Source organism: Coturnix japonica, chromosome 22 (genome assembly GCF_054131305.1).
Source record: "Coturnix japonica strain WE chromosome 22, WE-NBRP24, whole genome shotgun sequence".
Taxonomy (NCBI): Eukaryota; Metazoa; Chordata; class Aves; order Galliformes; family Phasianidae; genus Coturnix; species Coturnix japonica.
In genome coordinates this window covers 4,009,315-4,031,332 of record NC_140684.1, presented here as the reverse complement: position 1 = coordinate 4,031,332, position 22,018 = coordinate 4,009,315, and the positions used below count along the sequence as shown (strand labels likewise).

Sequence of the window (22,018 nt, the reverse complement as noted above, 5' to 3'; positions counted from 1 at the left end):
TGAATTTGGGGGCCTGGTGGACGTGGGCCGGTGAGCGGAGGAGCTGTGTCTTTAAGACTACAACCCTCTGCCTGTGCCCATATATCAATGCTCCATGCTGCGGTGGCTTTTCTGCCTGCTGCTCAAATTTGTCCAATTAGACACAGCCCCACAGGGTGGAATTCAGTGTGAAATGTGTCTACTGATGTCTGCAAATTAACCACCGTAGACACGCCACTTTAAGGCCTGTAAGTGACAGGCAGAGAAATGCCTGCCCGGGACAAACGCAGGAGGACTTGCAGCGTAAAAGCCCGGATCAGCCTGTTAAGGGATTCCCAGACTCAGCTAGGTAAAGTGTGTTAGCCGCCGCGGCACTTCGCACCTCAAGCTGTGCTGTCTCACACCACTGACCCTTCCATGGCGACATAATTCTCAAGAAGAAGCCAGGATTATCTGTCTAAGAGTCTTACATGTGTCATGTAAGGTCAGGTGCCAACTGCAATGTAAATTAGTAGTTAAGAGTATTGGTAGCTAGACAGATGCTGGGAGCCTCAATTAGAAAGAAAAGTCAGATTATAAGTAATTAAGAGGTACAAAAAATGCTTCAGAGGCTAAATACCTAAACTGCCTCCGCTGTATTTTTTTTAATAAAGCACACATTCCTGAGCTCTTCCAGATTCTCTCTGAAACATCTCTGCAGAAAGAGCCCAAAGCCGGGCTCCATGCAGACAAAAATCCCCGGCACGCTGGTGTCAGAAGTACCAGAAGGAGAATTATGGAAGCAGGGGGCTTTTATTGGGCAGAGTGCAACACAAGTCGTAATTTTTGCTTTGCTGCTGTTGGAAAAGGGTGAGCTTTTTAATCTTCTGCCATAAACAGGTCGAACTGCTTTTCAAATACTTGCGTAATTTAATAATTTCTCTTTTAAATACTGCTAAGGAGGAAGAATAACAACTGTATTTACTTTGAGAAGTGCTGCTTCTGCTGCTGTATCTTGAAGATACAATAATGCACGCAGATACAATAAGCGTATGCACTTACTGTATCTGGTGAGAACCTGGTGACCTCAAAGCACTCTATAAATATGAATTCCTAAAATAACAGCAGCACAGTATGAAAATACAATCATCAGCCCCACTTCAGAGATGGGCAAACCAGCACAGAGTCTAAAATGATACACCCTGGGGTAGGGGTGAGCTTATAGACAAGCTAAGAATCCTGCCCAGCAAACAGCTTAGGTGCCTGCTTGTACAAGGGTCTGCTGCAAGGTATGCAATATTTTATTTATATACAGTCCTTAAGAACCCTTTCCTTTAAAGATTTGCCACCAGACACTTAGCCAACTGAGAAGAGCACTTTAAAGATATGCTTGATTTAGAGCCACCGAGATTTAAGAACCATGCTTAAATGCTCTCCTTAGCATGGAAGAAGTTAAGCATATGCTTAAGTATATTATCAAGCTGAGGGCAAGCGATTACCATGGTGAGAAACCGGCGGCAGTGACTGCGGCCCAGCAGTGTTTGTGGGCCTGGACTCTTACACTGCAGAAAGCGTTAAAACACATGGAAAAGCATACACTTAGGTTACTTATCAGGGTGCTCTGGCTTTGAAGAAGCCACTCAGTGTTTTTAAGTGTTTTCCTTTTTTTTTTTTTTTTTTTTTTTTGAGGCCAAAAGACTGTAATGGGTTCATAAGATCTCCATGAGACTATGGCAGCACCTGCAAAGGACTAAGGAACACTTATGTCAACAGGGAGCTCAGTGCGAAGGCAAACACTTAAAAATCCTGAGAAAATTCTTCCAAAATAGTTCTGTGCTTCAGTCTGTGGGGCTTTCAACGTACCCCATTCAGGGGGGATGCAGTTTAAGTCAGCTTCTTGTTATTCCACAAACCATTCTGTTATTTTCACAGACATAAATCATGGAAGCAATTGACAGTTTCCGGACATTGATTAAATGGCAGCTGATCCCTGAAATTATATTACTATTATTTGCACAACACCTAATGTTCTCAAATGCTCTTAGGTCCTGGACAGCTGTATAAAAATCCTCTGGCCACAGACTTCACTCACACTTTATTGCCCAGCAAATGGTTATGAGTAAATAAGCACTAACAGAAGAGGGCTGAACTGCAAACACCACGCAGCCATAACTAGAGTGGGATGAAAAGGGATTGTGTAAAATATATCATCAATGACAGAGGGATAACCTGATTTCTGATTCTTCCAAATAAGGCATATTCATGGTACAAGCACTGTAACACCACCCCGTGCCCTTCCCACTGCAAGGAAGGGCTCTGAACTGTCCCATTATGCCAAAGGGTGTCTAAAAACAGAAGCATTGCTCACTGAAATGAATGCAAACGAATTCATCCTTTTCTGGACTTCTTTATTTTTTTCCCCCTGTGCTATTCACTTGGTAGAAACTCCTCTCCCTGAAGTGAAGCTCTGCGATGTTTACCCCTCAGCACAACCCTGCAGAGCAAACCTGAAGAAGAAGAGCAGGAAAAGCAGTCTGAGGAGTGGGGGCCAGTGGGAGGAGCAGCTGCTGGCACAGCCACGGAGCTCCGGCTATAGGAACAAGAAGCTCTTGGTTATCAGCGGTAATGGAGCTAACTGCAGACCCTGCCTTACGCTCACAAGTTTTGCCATAGGACACAGAGCACAACAAACTTCTTTGTAATTTCGATCACAAGTTGCAGATACATTATCCTATGACGACGAAATGTATCTTATGCAACAAGTAAGAACTGAATACAGGCAAAGGAAAGACTGGAAACGATTGTTAACATAGAGATTTGGAAAGGTTTCCTGCATATTTCTGTCACCCTTTTGTCCTTTCAGAAGCTGTGTGGATCGTTATGGCAGGGCTGACTATGTTATCTTATGTACTAAATCCGCCTAGATCTGTAGATGATGTCTTAGGGGGTGAAAAAGATTAATAAGGAATCACTCCAATGGCTTTAGGACAGCTAAGAATCTTAACCCATTTAACCTCCCCTAAAACACACAATCAGATCAGAGGAAGTTGTAGGAAACTCATTTCAAAGACTCTAGGCGACACTTTTTAGGTCAGATTTACAAAGCTCATTAGAATGAAGGTCTGTTACTTTAGATTTTAATACTAAGACATACTAAGAAACCCTCTTGCCCCATTTAGGAAACACACAAAGCAAAGAATGCAAATTTTAAAAAGAAACTTAATCTTAATGCATGTGTTCTGCCACCAAATCTGAGTAAAACCTTCCTAGCTTATGTTCTTATAGAAAACGGGGGAAAACACATCAAAAAGGGACAACAAATGCCAGTTCATTTACAGATTTTTAGCCTCTGAAGTAGCACACGGTATGCAAAGAGCATGCCATTTGTTTCAAATTATATTTTATATGGAAGAAACAGCATCATATGGACGCACAACTTACTGATTCTTCTCTCCATCAGCTGCCTGAAAATGTGTTTGACCCAGAGATGCGAGCAATGAGGAGCTGAAGCTCAGAAAGACACCCACGTCTCCATGTGCTCTGATGCACTTGCACGTATGAGCTGAATTCATGTGCTGCTATCAGCAGAGGGAAATGAATGGCAGTGCTTGAGATTCCTGCTCTGTTCTGTGCAGGAAGAACACAAAAACTGAGGGCGAGCACCAGCTGATCTTCTTTGTGATAAGACAGAGCGTCCCAAGCAGAGAAATTAGGATAGAAAAGTGGAAAAAATACAACAGAAGTATGTCATTTTGCAGCCTAATAAGACTGTACCTATCTAGCCAGATTTTGGTCCAAAGGAAATGGCATACTGAACATGAAATAAACAGCAAGAGATTATCTGATATCAGAATGACAAGCCATCAGAATTCTGTGGTTAATTCGGAGGAAAAAGTCCTATGTAGAATGAGCGAGATGGCTTGACGAACTTTAATTCTAATCTTGTGATATCTCCTAATAACAAAAGGCCTCTATGATAGATCAAACAAATTTATAAATGTGTGATCAATACATTTGACATGTTATTTAATTATGATTCTTCATGACAGAGACAATATGAAAAACTAGTGTCAACATTCTGACAGTGGAATAAATAAATAGATGTAATTATTTCTTATACCGATCCCAGATGAATTGTAATGTATCAGGCCAGGCTGCAGAGCAGAGTTCTAAGGTTTCCTTAATACGATAGAGTTTGATGTAAGGGGTGTCATGTATCCAATATTTTGCTGTTTTATTAGAATAAAAAGCTCTCTGGGGATTGCAAGTTCAAATGGTCACAAGTCTCCCCCTCCACTGCTATTGTACTTAATGCAAGGATAAGCACTGAAATATGTTTAGAAAAACGCTGGTGCAGCTTTTAGAAGCAAAACATCAGCGCACTCGAACCAGCCCCGAATTCTGGGGTTGCTCACAGTTTATTCCTAGATGCCATTTCTGCTCTCAACCCTTGGCAAACGCCAGTCCTGGGCTGAGGACACACAAGGTCCTCCCCTGGCACAGACTAGTTGCGGTGGTGGGTCAGGCCGAATGCAGCCAGCACACTTGTGGCCATTATCACACAGACAGGAAAGAATGCACTATCTGTTTTTTTGGCCGAGAGAAATTATAGTTAACATTTAACATGAGGGAACCGACTTCAAAGGAAAGCCAGCTGGATTGGAATAATGGGAGATGAAAATGCTAACACCAGCACAAACTTGCAGGTGGTCATATTTGGCTGAAAATAATACATCTGCAGTAGATGTGAGGCAATGCCTGAGACAATCCTGCTGCAGGCTGCAGAGTGGCCAAGCAACTGAGCAAACAGCCCCGTGTTCCGTTCATAGAGAGCTTCGAGGATTTTCTTGCGTTGTTCTTTACTGTAAGAGGACTGGCAAATAAGTATTCGCCGGGCCTCGAGATAAACAACATCCATCATTTCCATGAGAATCCCTACTTAGCGCTGCAGAATGATGCATTTCCAATGGGCCAGTTTCAAATGAAATGCGGCCCCACATCAAGATGCATCTCCGTCCTTGCTGAGCCTACTGGAGGATTCACAAACAGCCCTCACAGAGCTGGGACGACAGCACAGACTCACTGTCTCTGCACAGTAAAAAAAGATCAGCAAATCTTAACAAATATGTTTCTTCTCTGCGACTTCGACTTCAATAGCGCAGACAAATGGCAAATAAAGGGTGGCAGCGCTCCCTAAGGGAACAGACTCCAGCTCTATTAAACCCAAATGGAAGCGATTTTGAAGGGCACGGTGCAGGGAACGCCTTTTCCCTGGTGGCCACAGATTTAAGGTCTGTTTCCAAGAGGACAGAGCTGCTCAAAGGTCTGAGACCTCACCATCGTTATTTTCACCATGTGATGTGCTGATTATTTCAGTACAAACGCCAGAAATAAAATAAGCCATAGATCTGTTCTTCCTTGGGGTCTGGAACAACCACCTCCAGCAGGAGTTACTGCAGCACAAAGCAGTAACTATCCAAATTATGACTACATTTCTGAGCAGTTCTGTAATTCCACGACCCCTGTTTACTCCTCTCCTTTGTAACTTCCTCTCTAAGACAGAAAACGTTTCCGACTCGTCCATTATCAAAAGCCACAGAGAGCTGCTGAACGATCCTTCAGGCATCTCTCACACTGGTAGAAAAATGCCACGCTCTGTCTGTGAGTTTACCTGCTGATTAAGCAGTAAGTGCTCTGAACTGCTGCCTGCAGCCCCTGCAAAGTCAACAGGATGCCGACAAACCCCGCCAGATTTCTGTGCTACAGAACAAGTCATGGAAGGACATGAAAACTTCATATGTCTACGTAGTGGGAATTTCAAAAGGAGTACGGATAAGGGCTGACACATAATATTAATATTCCTGCAAAGGGATTTTTAGGCAACCTTTTGTAAAGCACCAGGGTAAGATTTAGAATTGCTGTGCTGCCTGTTTGTAAGCATAAAACACCGTACCCATAGTCGTTAAGTAGATGATGCTAGTTTTAACAAATGAAGCTGGATTAATTTAAAGTATTTAAAGTGATCAGCAGTCCTTAGGTTAAAGAACATATGTCATTTTCTCTAAGTTTCTTCCCTGATGAAAACACACTGCCAATCCGGGCTCCTTCATGGCCGACACGCACGGAGCTACCTGAGCCCTTGGCTACCTGCCTGCAGGCAGCCGTGCCAGTGGGATTAACGAGCAGCAACCTTCAGCGAGATGGATTGAGGAGGTCAGGAAGACACCAGCAGCCCCGACACGTGTCATGCATCACTGTCTGCTCGCTGCCTCGGCCCCCACCCGCTGCTCGGAAAATGGCCAAGCGTGTCCAAGCAAGCCCACTTAGGGGACTAATGGGTAAATGCATAAAACTATTAAATGCATGAGAATCCTCTTCACCAAATGGTAAAATGTAATGAAAGTTTAAACTGTTAATTGAATAAACCTCTTAGGGACAGAGTGCATCAACAAGGGATGTTTAACAGCTCACCAGTTACCTCTAACAAAGTCCAGGTGTGTGGCTGGGCCTGTCCACGTAGGGCTCGACCTGTGCTGATAGCCCCGTCTGCAATGCTTACCCTCAGTGCTGGGATAGCTCCTGTGAGGTGCTTTCCCCCAAGAGATTTTTAAATGCAGAAAGGCTTGAAAACCTTTTTACCTCCACATTTAATCCAGGTCCTCCTCCTGCACAAAGCAGTGTGAGTGCAGCAGAAACCTTCATGAGGTGCTGTGGGCACCTTGATGATGTGACGCCTCACAGCTGGGCAGCGGCCTTTGGATTTCCAACAACAGGGATTCTTCAGATCCCATGTTTCAGCTTCACAGGGCTGGCTGTACCACCTATTTCTGACACAAACTCTCATCCTTACCTCTGACATTTCAAAGGGGCAACGTCTCACTGTTTTAAAGCTCTGGTGTTCCCTGTGCAGCGAGTGGTTCCTCAGGAGAGCAGCGCTGCCTCGGGCCTTGTGCTTTATCCTCATAGGAACAGGATTACGGCCTCATAAAACAATTGCAAAGCTACAGTACTATTATCCTTTAAACAGTAAAAGAAGAGAAAAATGATTTATGAAAAATAACATGATCCTTCCTGAACAGAGACTGAATAACAGCAATTTCAGAGACAGTAACTAATCTAATGCTGCATTATAACAGCACAAAGAAGTAGATTTGGCCACCGAACCGAAGTCATTAAAGATTAGACTGGCTGGTTTAACAGTTAGGAAATGTTTTTGCCTCTCTGAGCACAGGATACAATGAAAGCCATTTTATGATTTAATGTCTCTGTTGTAAACAATATGACTTTTTGGATAAATCAGTGGCTGAGAATGACAGGGCAGAAAACTCACAGAGCTGAAGGCAGCACCGACATCCAAAGCACATCTAACAGTAACAGTCACCTCTGTCCCCCAAGTCCACCTGCATTAATGCTTTAATGCATTAATGTGTTACAAGATGATAGTCCATAACATTACATTTTTAACTGGTGCAAAGGCTGTACCTGGTACCAAGGAAGAGTCTTCCTAATTGTCCTCCACATTAAAGGAGAAGAGAAAAGAAGGAAGAAAAGCTAGGAGCTATAAACTGGGAAAGGGTAATCAAGAATGGTTTTCTTTGCAGATCCCTCAGTGCTAGGTGCTAAAATACAGCGACACATTCTCAGGCAGAGCGCCTTCAAGTCGGGATGCAGAGGTTAACTGCTGGCTTTATTGGTGTCTGATCCCCACACCGCTCCTTCCCGGCGCTTTATGGCGGGGTCGCCACCAGGTTGCCTTCAAGTGCAAACATTTTGACCGTGTCATCAAATCTTGTGCAGGGCATCCCAGCCTTCCTGCTGCTGACAAAGAAGTGAAGCACAGCGGCGTGCTCTGCGGTGTCGGAATGAAGCAGCCAGCCAGCAGCCATCTTGCTGCTTTGGGAGGGTCTGTGTGTCCACAAAAACAAAGTGTAACCACAAGGCATCTGCTGCCAGCTCTGGCCTTCCTTCAAAGCCTTGGCTGCCAAGCACTGATGGAATCTGAACGTATACATCAGGGCAGGGCACTTCTTTTTTTGCATTACTTCTCTGAATCACTGGCTGTGTGCTACCCAGGGTTCCAGAATATCCAAACACGTGAAAAAACAAGCAGGCAATTCTGGCTGGCAATGCCTAATTGAGTGTAGCATCCTCAAAAGAAGACCTTTGCTATATGCAAAAGAGTCACAGGAGAGCAGATAAAGAAGTTTCAAACATTGCAAGCTCTGTTGCCAGTCCGGATGGACGTTCTTAGTTCAGATGCAATGTAAGAGGTGCTCTCTGCTTAGGAAAAATTGCAAAGAAGGTCAGGAAACTATTTAAATGCCCCCAGAATAGAGCCTCTGGGATGGAAGATCATTAAATAATACCAACCGCTTTGTGGCACTTAAGCCTCCAAAAGGGAATCCAGGAAAACAGCACTGGACTCAGATCAAGATGCTACGCTGCCACGAGTACACTGGGATATTGTTAATGGGACATAGGGAACTCAAACATAAATAGCGAGTGGGATTTTCCTTGCATTGGCTACAATACATATGTTTGTTCAAGAAAAAAATAGTTGGAGCAAGAAGACATGCACGTCTGGTGTTGAAGAAAAGCCTGTTTGTGTCAGAGACAGTGGAGAAATTGTTCAAGAATAGTTCATCTTTAAATGAAGGTCACCCTAATGGTGCTGCCAAGGTCCGTGTCAGCTTGGCTTTGGGGCTGTGTAAGTACCAGCAGCACCAGTAAAATCCGCTTTGGTTTGCGGCCCAAACACAGATATCTGACATTTCACTGTGCTTTCAAGAATTGGTTCAGCTTCTTTATTTGTCACTAGTGGTGCCATTGATCCTCGTGCTTCCTCAGTTCCCTGTGGACAGGCTGTCAACCACGTAGAAAAGGGACCAGAGTACAGGGAAATGCCAGGTAAGAAAACACCAGTTCACTTCCAGTTAAATGTTGAGCTCGGGAAGAGCTGCATTTGTCACAATGAGAGGGAAACACCCTGCATTTGACTTTGGGAAACAACAGAAGAACACAGCGTGGAACAGGGGATTCAGAATGCTTCCTATCTTTGCCTCTGCACCCACGCTGTGCTGCCTGCAGGCTCCCAGCCCCAGCGATGCCATCCTGCAGCAGCCCATGCTCAGCCCTGGCCGTGCTCCTGCAGCTTGTGAAATTAGAGGCAAAGACTCCCTCCAGAAAGGCCGAGTTTCTGCACAGACCCCATGAACCCGCAGACACTTGTAATTCATTACTGGCATTTTTCACTCATGACCTCTTTATTTAGAGTTCCTGATTTTCTAATTACACGTTTCTTATTTATCATCATCTCAAGTGCCTGAAAAGCACTGCAAATTCTGACACAACTGTGGGCAACACATTTCAGTGAATTATCTGCACTGATTCATATTCTTTCCCCTCTGACACCAGAGGTTTATGCAATTCAGGAATAACAGAACTGCTAAAATTAATGGCCGAAGGGCAAGCCACTTTCTTTGTCACATTATATATAACGTTTTGGTTCAGCAAAAGAGTAGCTGGAGTATTTTGATTCTTTACTCGTAGTTAATTACAATTAAAAGTAAGACTGTAATTACTTTTCTTGTAAACTTTGGCCTTAAGTGCTGAGCACAGCAGAACAGAATGAGGTTTGGTTAACCTCAGTGGAAAAAGTAAAGGTTTTCTTCTGAAATAACATGGGTGTTCGGGGGGAACGTGTCTAGAAGGGTGAGACAAAAGAAACCCAGAGCCATTATCAGAGCGACCACTCCTGGACCCATCGCTTGTAGGGCTGGCAATGCAGAGCTGCTGCCCCTTCCAATGCCCGGAGTGGACACGCAATGCAGCACACAGCAGAGCCCCAGCAGCCAGAGCCCTCCACTGGGAGAACTCAATGCCAAACTTCCCCTCATGCTATGTCTCCCTTTTTATTTATTTTAACAGTTTGCTGCTATTGTTTGCACAGGGAAACCAACTTTATGGGCTTATTTTGCTTATGGGGATTTCAAGTTGCACGCTGCGGGACGGCTCCCATGTCCCTTTTCCAACTAGGATCCTTTATTTCTCTCTCTGAAGACAGCAGAGGCACTTCAAGGCATTCCTAGCTGCAGAAAGAGCTCTGTCTTGTGCTTACACAGGAGCATCAAAGAAAGCATTCCAGAAAGAGAGGTTTTGATGCCAGGTTGTTCTGTTCCTGAGCAGGCCCATTGAAAGAGGTTGCCCCAGCCACTACTGAAGCCACAGATCTGGCTGGTCAGGAAAGAACAATCCATAGGATGGGGAATAGATCCCGGCTGGCTGGCTGGCCGTGCCAGGCCCAACCCCGGCGCTGCCGAGCCAAGAGCTGGCGCTGAGCTGGGCACGGCTCAATGCCCGCGCTGACTCCCAGCTGACAAACAGCCCATTGTAGCGGCGTTGCCCTAAGACAGACGGACAGAAGGAAGGAAGGAGGAAAAAAAAGGAAGGAACTCTTGAAGACAAAGTTGTTCTTTGGACAGTAATTACAGATATTTAGGGACTGGAATTGATAGCCATAGGAGGAACTTTGGGTTTCTCAGTGTGTAAACACTTCCTGATCTATGATTCAACAGAGAAGATCTTGGAAAACACTGCCAGCCTCAGAATAGGCTCTGTGATAAGCACGGGCATTCTGGATTACAGCTGAGAGAACATCCGAAATTAAACACATTAGACATTCAGCTTCTACAGAGTTGATTTTTAGAACATCCCGTTTGTGTGTTTCAGAACAAAGTCTTTACAAGCGTTTTGTACATAGATTCAGTAATAGAAAGTGTAGGAGGAAAGAAACATAAAATAACGCAAATCCCTGCCCAACAAACGCTGCTAGTACATAAACTTTATAAATACAATGTTGGCAGATTCCGATATATAAAAAGGTAGCTAAAAAAAAGTAAGAGCCATAAATAATGCCAAGTAATAAAGGAGGTGAATGTTTTTGTTATTAGATTCTTTCATTGTATAAATCTGTTTAATAAGCTGGCTAGGAATCATTGATAGAAAACAGACTGCTTGCGGTGTTACAGATCAACCTGTTCTAAATGTTCTTTCCTAAACTCTATGCCAAGCAATACTTTTTACAAATACAATTTAAAAATTGAATGTTCTTTCATCATCCAAAGGGAGCAAACAGCACTAAAAGCCAGAATGCACCTTTTGAAGAATGTGTGACATGTGTCTGTATCAGCAAGGCAGAAAAGCTCTGTTTTCTAAACGTTTAAGATGGTTTGCTGTGCGCTCAGAGTAATTAATACCATACATCTGATTCGTCAGATGTGATTAGTGTATGTGTAAAACTCTTGATTTAACAGCCTTATTCCCCAGCATATGTGTAGTTCTGGAAAGCCCTATCGTATATTTTTCTTCAGAAGTTCATGTAAAAAGTATGCAGTAACATTTCACTGTAATGAAAACTAAATGTTGTGAAATGTTATTGAGGTCAGTGATGGGTTTGTGACGTTAATCTTTGTACACTATTGTTTCTCATTACTGAGTGGTATTTTTGGTTTTCATTATTCCTGGAGGAAAGGACAGAGAAAAATGAGACGCTGTAACCCAAATAAGGAAAAAGGAATAAACCCTAAAATGTAAAAATGAAGGTAATAGGAATAAAAATAAATAACCCGTCAGGACATCACTGGTCAGTAAGTTGCTGAAGTTAAAGACACCAAAGCGTTAAAAAGCAGGCTCTTCTGTATTATTACCAAACATTCTCTTATCTCTGCTTTCCACTTTTCATTGCTGCGTTAGCCTCTGGAACAGGTGGTTTAAGTGTGCAGCTCTCAATAATCCCACAATCATTTCAGGTTCTGGCCCCCATTCTGATCTCACAGAGCACAATTCCAGCAGCTCCGGTTTTGGTGAGCAAAGAGCAGCTGAGCTGCAGGGATGTGCTGGCTGCTTCCCCAGGGACCACACTGGGTGTGCAGGGAAGTGGAGCTCCTGGGAGCAGAGCCGCTCTGAACACCCCGAATAGCAACACAGGACACCATCACTGCTTTAATTCTGGGTGCCTGCATCTGCACCCAGTGGTCACACTGTGTAAAAACAACAGCAAGAACAGCTCTGCCTGTGCAGCCCAACTCAGCTGTCCGAGAAATGCTGACCCACCCAGAGCTCACAGCAGCTCCCATTGCTTCCCTGTGAGGCAGCCATGCACATCTGCAGGCAGGATCCATCACCTGGAGCCCACATTGGGAAGATGTATAACTGGTTTCAACACCACAAAGGGGCTGAGCACGCAACAGGCTTTGAGAACTGAAATAACTCCTTTGGCAATTAACAGCCTAATCTCAAATTAGATGGAGATTTATCAAAGGGAACTCTTGAGAAAGAGAAGCAGACAAAAAGGGCAGGCGTTTGGCAAAAATGGTAGACTCAAAACTCTATCTCGCCCATCAAACTAATGAGGTGTGCACTGAGTACTTGAGGGCTCATGGGAATAGGATGCAGTGACTTTCAGCTCTAAATCACTAGTTTAAATCTAGCCCAGTTTGTCGTGATTGAAAGTAGTTACCATCTGTCACTGCCGTGCCTACAAGGAGTGCTGGTGGTCTCAGTCCTGCACCCAAGTGGGGGGCAGCGCAGGCCTTGTATTGTAGAGCATGGGAGCAGCACTGAACTGACACAGAGCACACGGGGCAGCCTCGACTCCCACTCCTCCATGCAGGTGTGGGTCCTCCTGCTGCAGTCCTTGCTGCAGACATGGAGGGTTCAGCTCATTCCCACCGCTCCCACCTTACTGCTCTTACCTTACAGATGGGTGTTGTTTGTTACAGTCACAGGAATGGAAAGATTTCCTAAAGTGTTGTGCACAAACATCATAATATAATCCTCGGAGCTCCAAAGCCAATCCCAACAACTAATCCTGCAGATAAACAAAGCTAAATCTCTATTTGCCTGCAAAAATAATGAGCAAACATTAGGGATATCAGTGTATTGGAGGCCTCCAATCTTCTATGAAAAGACCTCGACTTTCACCCAGTTTATACTATGAAGCCCTAATCTACGGTAAATTACAAAACCTAATTAAAACGAGGCAAACTGAAGAAGGTGAACTCCTTAGAGCAGCCCTGCTACCTCTTGTAGCTGTGCTAACCCTCATTTCAAAGAGCTGTTTGCAAACCTCGTGCCTCCCAGCACGGCACTTAAGCCATCTGCCTGGTCTAAGTGCTGCTTCATGCTGCATGGAAAAGATTTATAGCTCAAATCCCTACACTTAGGGTACAGTGTTATATGTAAAGTTGCCTACAAGACGTTCAGGCTCCCTCTGTAATAACAACATTAAGCATTTTTCTGTCTCATGAGACATTGAGATGGGTTGAGACTCCATTGCGAAGAGCCTCCCCCTCCACACATACAACAACCTAAGTACGTTCTGTGAGCTCTGGGGCAGCAGCAGCAGCAACAACAGGATGCAATGCCCACATTGGACTGGTTGGCCATTGAGAATGGGCATCCCTAAGGGGAAAAGGAATCCAGCTGCACCGACAGCACCCCAACAACTGGCGGTCATGTTTCAAATCAAATGCCAGAGCAGCAAGAGAATGAGAAAAGAAATGAGAGCAAGCTGTTTCATATTTTAAAGTAGTTGCCAGAAGTCTAGTGAATAATTAAAAAGAAGGTATAACACACTGCAAACTAAATGAAGGTTTCATTTCTTTCCAGGTACTTGCACTATGTCTAAACCAAAGCCCAAAGGTTGTGGCAGCTTCACACGTCCCATCGGATGTGTGGTGTGGGTGATGCTCTCAGCTGGGACACCACTGCTGAACCCACCGTGTTTGTGCCAGGACATTTGGTTCATGAGTCCAAGAGCTCCTCTGAAACTGAACCCAAGAAGCACTGCTGTGCCACAGCCCCAGTGTGAGGCTGTCAGCCTGCTGCTCTTATCAGCACCACTTTTATCTTTCTTCATTTTCTTTTTTAACATCCAATTCCAATGACAACAGTAACTATCCATCACGTTGCAGTATCAGGGCCAGAACACTACAGGCCACAGTAGCCATAAAACAACGTTTCTGCACCTCACCCTCCATGCCAGCAAAGTTAACGCAGAACTCAGATAACGGAATGAGCATTCCTGCCCTCCCAGCACCAAATGGCTGCGATATGTTGGGTTTCTGGAAGCATCAAGTCACCAACCTCCAAGGAAGGTTCCTTGACAGCAGTCTGCCCCCACTGCCCATCCTGCAGCTCCCAGCACACCGCAGAACCCCTCTCGGTAGCACTCAGTCTCTCCGTGTAGCAACAAGCACTTGGGGCGTAAGCAAACACTGGGAGCCGATGACGTGTCAGATATACGAGTGTTTTCTTTATCAGCAAATGTTTGCTGACTGGGACTCCCCTGAGCTGAGGTTTCCTCTTTTTTTCTCCTTCAGATTTATTGATCTGAGCTGATAATAGAAACCCTACCTTTTTTTTTTCATCGCCGATGGATGGAATCAAAGAGAAAATTTAGTGAGAAAATTGGTGCTGGTGGATCACCATTTGCCTTAAAAAATTAAGGGCAGAAAGTGTGTTCAGGAAATTACACGTCAAAACTAGTGAAAACGTGTTGAAGTGGACATTAATGGATGCTTAAATCATCCCGAAATTCTGAAGAAATACAAATCTGTGTTACTATGTGAACATTAACGCGGCTGGAGTATAAAGTGGTAAGGAAACGACTCCTGCCTTCCGTTATCAAACGAAGCCCAAATATTCAGATAAATTACATTCTGAATTATTCTAAACATGTGGAAATCGTGGGATAAAGGGCCTTTATTTGCATTTGAAACTGCACTAAATGAAAACTGAGGAGCGTTCCGAGTAGTCTAATTGTTTAAAAACAAACAAGCAAAACTCCCAACTTTTATTGAATCCAACAGCAAAACAGCACAAAACGAAACTCCTTTTGGGACTGTAGGAGCCTCCTGTTCCAACCACCCCGACTTCCTACCTTCAAACTCCAGCGCATGTTTCCCCTGCAGCAGAACTAAAGGATGAGGCCAAAAAGGTGAGCAGCAATTCCCAAATGGACTGCAATGCTACAGAAGGACCAGAATGGGGCTTACATGAAAGAATCCAGAAGTTGTTGCTTTAAACTCTGCCTCAATCTAACTGCACTGACTGAATGCCGGGTAAGAGAAGGGCTGTTAGTAGGCCTGGGGATGGCAGGATGCACTGCACTGCAATTATGCGGTGCACAAAGAACCATCCACAACTCAGGTGCACCAAATGAGAAGATCATTATGTGTTTAATGTTGGAGATAAAATGGAAGGAGTCTGCTGCAGAGATCCGAGTTGAGGGCTGTTCTTCCTTTGCAGGAAGACACAAAGGTTGTGCAGACTGGTAGCAGAGTCCTATGCAGCTCACACAGCAACAGCACAGCAGAAGGGAAGCACAAAGCAAATCCCTGTTTGCTAATCTGGCAAATGTTATAAAAAGGTAAAAAAAAAAAAAAAGAATAAAACCTCCTGATATTTGCCATATTTGCCTGTTTTGTCTCACTTCAAAGATGGAGGGCGAGGGGAAGGAATTCTGAAGATGTCGGGGCAGCTATTTTTAAAAGCAGTCATGGGACTGTGAAATAAGATGTATGTTTTGTGGAGAAAGTGTTACGGCATTTCTGGCCATCCTGCATCTCAAACCAGATTCCTTCTGGAAGTTACTACAGAGAATTAATGATGAGTGACTTTGAGACCGAAAAACATCCGGTTAAGAAATGAGACAGAGAAGCTGGGCACACGATGGGCATTAATTGTCACATTGTCAGAATGGCACGATGTCCTCTGGGCTCTGTCACCTCATCCTTTTGCACTCACACCTGGTTGCAGCCTGGAGAGCAGAGCAAAGCAGGAGAGGAGAATTAGGGAGAGATCCAAGGAGGTTCAAGAGGGGTTGCTGGGCGGCCCTTGGGGCTCTGCCTGGGCCTGGGAGGGTCAGAGCCTTCCTGCTCTGTGCTGGAGCTGGGGATGCTGCATGTGAGCACCCTGCCTGCCACGCTTTGCTTCCAGTGCAGCCAGCGGGAAGCTCCTGGACTTCAAAGGGAACCGAGTGAGGCCAATGTCAAGAGCTTTCAGAAGTCCCACCCTTAAATCCTCAGCACTCGTAACTCTTCCTGAAGGGAAGCAGACAGCCCCACGGACATTCCCAGGCACCAGAGAGCTCAGTTCAAGGGGCTGCACCTGGATGAGCCCGAACAGACCAGTTTGCTGAGTGAACGAGGTTGATCCAGCCCAGTTGTCAAAGCTGGGCAAGATTGGGCACAAGAAGCACCTGGGGAGGTGACAGGGAGGGCAAAAGAGGCAGGATGGGGGCAGAGCAAGCAGGACTGGCTGCACAGCCCCACATTGCAGCAGCCTGACCCACACCCTGCATCTACTGTGCCAGGACCTGCGCAGCGCCGGGGGTCCCTTCATGCTGCCAAGCCCGGATCAGTGTTTAAGTCGCAGGTTCAACTTGAGAATGAGGGCATTTTTTTTTTTTTCCTCGTCTGATCAAGGTCAAAACTATTAAAATACCCTTAGGTTCTCATTCTAGTGAAATGAACTGGTAATACATTTGGCAAGTTAATCTGTGGATTGCCTTCTCACATGAGACCAGCTGTTGTGTTTCTAAGTACAAGCAGTATTTACCTCTGATAATGAAATGACTGAATATAATATAAAAAAAAAAACAAACAACACAAAACAAAACAAAGAAGCGTTCCCTTGCCTACTGCACAGCCCTGGGTTACATTTACAGCTCTAATAAACTGATTTGTCAAAACCGTCACCATCAAGGATGATCATCTGGATACCAGACGAACTAAAATACATGCAATTAGAAGTTGTCCATTTGTTCTTCTATTCCCCGCATCTCCCTCCTCTGCTCACAGATACATGTAACTAATCATTTAAGTGTGGGCCTACAATCTAATCTGTTTATGACCACTTTGACTGTGGTATAACTTGAGTGAGTGAGTTCTTACTTCACAGTGCATGTGTGCAAAACAGGAACCTGGACATGTCACTTCATTCTTGTAATGTACAACGTGTGCACACAGACACCGTATGTATGTGAACAGATGAGCACAGATGTACCACATACACATGGACACACCTACTGCTCCATATAATGTGCTTTCAAAAACAGAGATTCAGCTTGTGCCATTAAACTTCCTAGTTCACTTCATTTCCTAAACTGCAGAGCTTGCCTTTTTTCACCATACCTATCACTGCACCAGGTGTGCCCATCGCCACCAACACCAGGTGAGCTGATGCTCGGAAGGTCATTCTGCCTCTTGTTCCTCATCTTCTGTACTTTGAAAGAGGATGTTACAGAGTCCTGGAGGTCTGTTGGCTGAAGTTTATAATGGCTTCATGCTCTCTTTCCCAAGGCTTGAACATGAGCAATATTTCATATCGTGATAGTTAAAGTATGTACGGTCCAGAGCAATGTGAACAGACACACTCCCTGCCCTGCAGAACCTCTGACAGAAAACAGAGAGCAGGACATAGGAAAAATGATAAAGGAGGATGTGGGAGAGATTATCAGTGACAGCCCGGGAGGAAGGACTTCCTGGAAGATGGGTGATTTAAGAAGGGATCCGAACAAAGGGACAGCGCGATGGGAGGGCTCCTAAAAACCTGCAGAAATGGGCACATGTGAGTGGGAAAGGAAAGCCAAGGGGGGAACATGAATGAAGAAAGCTGTTAAAGCAAAAGAGTGGGCAGGGAGCAGCCTGGCAGGACGTGGCACCAGAACACATCAAATGAGCTCAAACTCTACGGGACCCACTGCCTCTCTCCAAACGCATTATTACCTCCCTAAAAATAATCACCACTTATTCCATGTCAGATCTGCTTCAGACTCCTGATAGCGCTGCCTTGAGACAACTCTCGCCAATGATTTTATGTTAGGCCGCACATCTTCTTTTATTTTTTCACTGATAAGGAAGATGTCTCTATACAGCATCTGTGCAGTCATCTGCACTATCAGGTTGGTTTATAACATCCTGTTCAGATTAGCCATAAAGATTTCGGTGGCCACTGAGAAACACAGGGATGCTGTTGTAGTTCCTGAACTGTATGAACAGTCGACTGTTCAGCACAAAAGTATTTGATGATGATGATAATTTCCAGAGCTGTATAGCAGCTTTTATCCATAGATCCCCAAGCTCATAAGAAAGAGTCACACCACTGCACTCTCATTTCTCACTGAGGGAATGCTGTGCCAGATAAAGACACCTTCCATGAGGCAGCAGTGTTTGAAATGGCAGCAGCACTAACTGAAGTTTAACTTCTTTCACTTCTGTTCCATGATCACAAGTATGTGCAAAGACACATCAGTGTTTACCAGTGGAAGGCAGGCAGTGAACATGGCATTTCTTACAGGCGATGAATAAAGGCAGCTGGATGATGTTCCAGTGCAGGAGCAGCTCCTTCGAGGTGTTTGGGAGATGCCGAATTACAGAGCTGCTACCATTGCTCTGAGATGCATCTGCCCAGTATTTAAACCACAAGTTGCTCATCTCTTTGTTTTGACTGGTAACTGTGTGCTGCAACAGCAGGAATCACAGTGCAAGCACCAAGGAAGCTGGTATTGCAGTCACTGGAATCACACATCATCATAAACTCAGCTAAAGAAAATTCCACCAATTGCTGACAACAGACAAGAAACCAAACAAAAACTTTAGAAAAGTATTTTTCAACTTAAGATCACAGACCAGAGGCTCAAAATGGCCCTATATCATTTAATCAGATGAGTGAGTCCTGTCTGCACTGAAGCCCAGTGATGGTTTTGCCAGAGATTTCACTGCATCCAGCATTTCACTGTCTGAAGTGCAGTGGAGCTAACAAAACTCACACTTGTCACTGAAGGTCTGGAGATTTTATTCTGCATAACTCCCAGTACTCGCGTAAAGGCCTTTTGATCCAGCTCTGAAGCCAGTTAGTAAAACTGTAATTCATTCCACCACAGCTTTGCTACCTGGAGAGAAGTAGCTGCTTTGAGGTTACGCACAGTAAGTCACCGTTGTATACGATTTCACACTCCTGTGTGCCGTGCCAAGCAAAACGCCGGCATCCCATGCAGCTCAGCAGAGACTGGGGCTCTCAATCCCTCCTCCGCACCAGAACTTTCAGGCAGAGCATTACAGTCCTTCTGGATCTGGTTGCTTTGTGGCAACACACTGCACAGACAAACGTATTAGATCATAACAGTCACAGAATGGATGATATGCAAGGTAATCTGGAGGGGGAAATAACGGTGAGTTAAAGGAAAACTTTAATCGCGGAGAGGAAGCGCTAAGGACACTCCAAACACCTCTCGGCACTAAAAATCTGCAGTCCTGGCAAAAAAAATCTTCCTTCGAATGGAATGATTTAGTGGTGGTTATCGAGAAGAAAAGAAAGACCACTGGTACAAAGAATGTAAGGATAGGGCAGGAGCTTCAAAGCCATTGCTCTGCAGGGACGGAGTGCAACAAAACCCTTCAGAATTTCAGCTGAATAGAGAACAACCCTTGGTGCTATCTGAAATAACCACTCTGTGTTTTTTCCCCCCTATTTGTTAACTATATGGAATGAACAACAGACAGCATTAGATGAAGGCTTCCTAAATCCAGCTGCAGAACAACTACGCTGTGCCAGGAGAAAGCCCGGCGTTAACGCCAGATGGAAACATGGGATCACATCATTTCAGTGAGAGGAACACAAGGCTCACCTCACCCCGCTTTGCTCTGGGCACCCACCTGTGCTGGCAGAGCCATGGATGCAGCTCCTGAATATTGCTTAAAAGGTCAGTGGAGAAGATGAGATCATTTCCTTTGGTGCACGAGCCCACATGGGATGCACGCTGCCTTAAGGCATTCATAAACACCTGTGATTCCTTTCCAGTTACAACTAATAGTTCACATTTACTGTCTCCCCCGTGGTCACTTCTAAACACTTTATAGAGGTAGCATTATATCCCAGTTTATAAGAGGGGAAAGAGAATTCAGTTATAAAGCAAAAGAATCATAAATAAAACTTCGGTCTTCTGCAACCCCATTCTGCTTTCTGGCCACTAGATCTCAGGTTTTTTCCAGTGAGTTTTTTAGTTGCTCATACCAAAAACAGACTAAAATTTGTCCCCTGCCCCCCCACCCCCACCCCCAGTATTGAAGAACGTTGTGTTTATACACAAATCAGGTCTGGAAAGGAAATATTCTAGTTAGAAGAGATTCCCTCTCAGGCTGTAAGAGGGCAGGCAAAGGGAGGCCAAGAGCAAAGCTGAGCGCCGCGGAGCCGAGCAGGAAGAGCTCTGGACGCAGCGCCTACAAGCTGGCTTCAGCACGGCTACCGCCGGGTTTCAGTGAATAGAAAGATCTTTTCCATACACGAATCCCAGGTTTCTTCCTACACCTTCATATATATTTAGCTCATTAGGAAGATCCTTTCCAGAGGTGCTAAAGCAGAAAAGCAGGAAGGAATACTTCAAGGCTTCCAGATAAACTGCGAGGCTGAGCTCCCCAAACTTCTCCAGACTTCAAAGCCTTTCAGATATTGTTTAATCAATGATAGAGCTAGAAGGCCAGCTGTGTTCTTCTGTTTGTTCTTAAATGCTAATCCAAGTTTACCAAAATTGAGGGATTCTGCATCTGGGGAATTTGGACTCAGGCCCATGGCTCTGGTAACCTGTCCTTGGCCTCTCCTTCTGTCTCCTTGTCACGTTCCACCCCTCTCTCTGCTGTCCCTGGTGCATTTTTAGCACCACTTTCCCTTTAGGTTGGATCAATAATTGCTTTGTCATGCTTCATGACAAGACCTCTCTCTTTCTGGGCTGCCATGCAAGTCCGCAGTGTATTTCGACATGGATGACACTTAAAAACAGCATCTGAAAACTCTCTAGGCCATTCCTTACTAAATCTCACGATCCGTGCCAGTCCTCTGCAGCCTCCTGTACTGTCTTAGGCATGAAAATAATGAAGAGCTTACAAGCTGATCATATTCAAAGCTGAAATGGATCCCTGGAAAACTGAAGGTTTTTGGGTTTCAGAGCTTTGCACACACTGTGTTTTCCCCAGTGCTGAACCTGCACCAATCTTTGCTCTGCTCTGCTACATCTCTTCTTTGTGTTTTACCATTTACTATCTTACCTTTTGAAGAAGAAACCATGCTGGGAAAACAGTCACTTGGGGGAATAATGCAGTTTGGAGCTGGCACTGCCCAAGAACAGTGCAGTTCGTCTGCTTTCTGTGCAGCAGAAAATAACCTTTAGGAGCCCATCATGTCAATCACTCCTGCCAAGAAATACAGCATAGGCAAAACTGGGGCTGACTTTTCCAAGTGGTGATGGTTTGTCTGCTGCCCAGCAGCAATGGCAGGAGCTGTGCAGGCTGCACCAGGCCTGGCCAGCACGGTGCTCTGGCAGATGGGTCCTGCAGCTGCCACGGCCTGTTCTCAGGGTGCTCTATCTCAGAGGAAGGAAATTGAGATTCCACCCCAAATCCCAGCACATAGTTTTGAGGATTCCCACATCTTCCAGGGATTAAGTCACCACATGTATAGTCTAAAGTGCCCAGAGGCCCTGTAGCAAGGCTCCGTTTTTAGAAGGCTGTGTAGGAAGAACCACTAAGAGGCTAAAATCCTTTGTAGTCTGCCCCACAGACATGCTCAAGAAGAGATTTCAAGAGGAAGAATGGGATACAGCTCAGATGGTGGGGTGAAAAAAGGATGGCAATGACCTAACAAGAGCATGTCCTTTGGCCCAATGATCGAGGGACCTCAATGCCAGACACAGCTTGTCTGTCCCTATGGAGAAACCCATGAGTGGATCTTCAGAACAACAGTGCCTTGGTGCTACTCAGAGGACAAATTCTGCTGGAAGTGTGGGGTTAAACAAAGGCGATGGGCTCCTGTTTGAAAAAATAGGAATATCCTAAGTGAGAATGATGCTTAGGTCTGCAATAAATCTCACCAATGTGAAGGGAACTACCAAGAGCAACATGAAGAACAACACAAAAGAAATGTGAATGTGCTGCTCTGAGAAAGGCTCTGATTCTCAGTTTGTTCCAAACTCTGTCACCAGGCCTATTGTCCATACTCATGCCTC

General features: G+C 44.9%; 1 protein-coding gene across 15 annotated transcripts in view; it reads right to left on the bottom strand.

Moving 5' to 3' along the window:
* Window positions 1–22,018, bottom strand: part of BCAS3 (BCAS3 microtubule associated cell migration factor) — a 299,190-nt gene that overhangs the window by 41,530 nt on the left and 235,642 nt on the right. The window contains exon 24 of one of the 15 annotated variants that reach the window (XM_085521683.1): window positions 14,774–15,778. The exons of the other annotated variants lie outside the window; for them this stretch is intronic. Within the exon in view, the coding sequence (XP_085377809.1) occupies window positions 15,762–15,778 (17 nt within the window). The 3' untranslated portion in view covers window positions 14,774–15,761. Of the gene's footprint in view, window positions 1–14,773; window positions 15,779–22,018 lie in introns of those variants that run through there. 15 annotated transcript variants of the gene reach the window in all.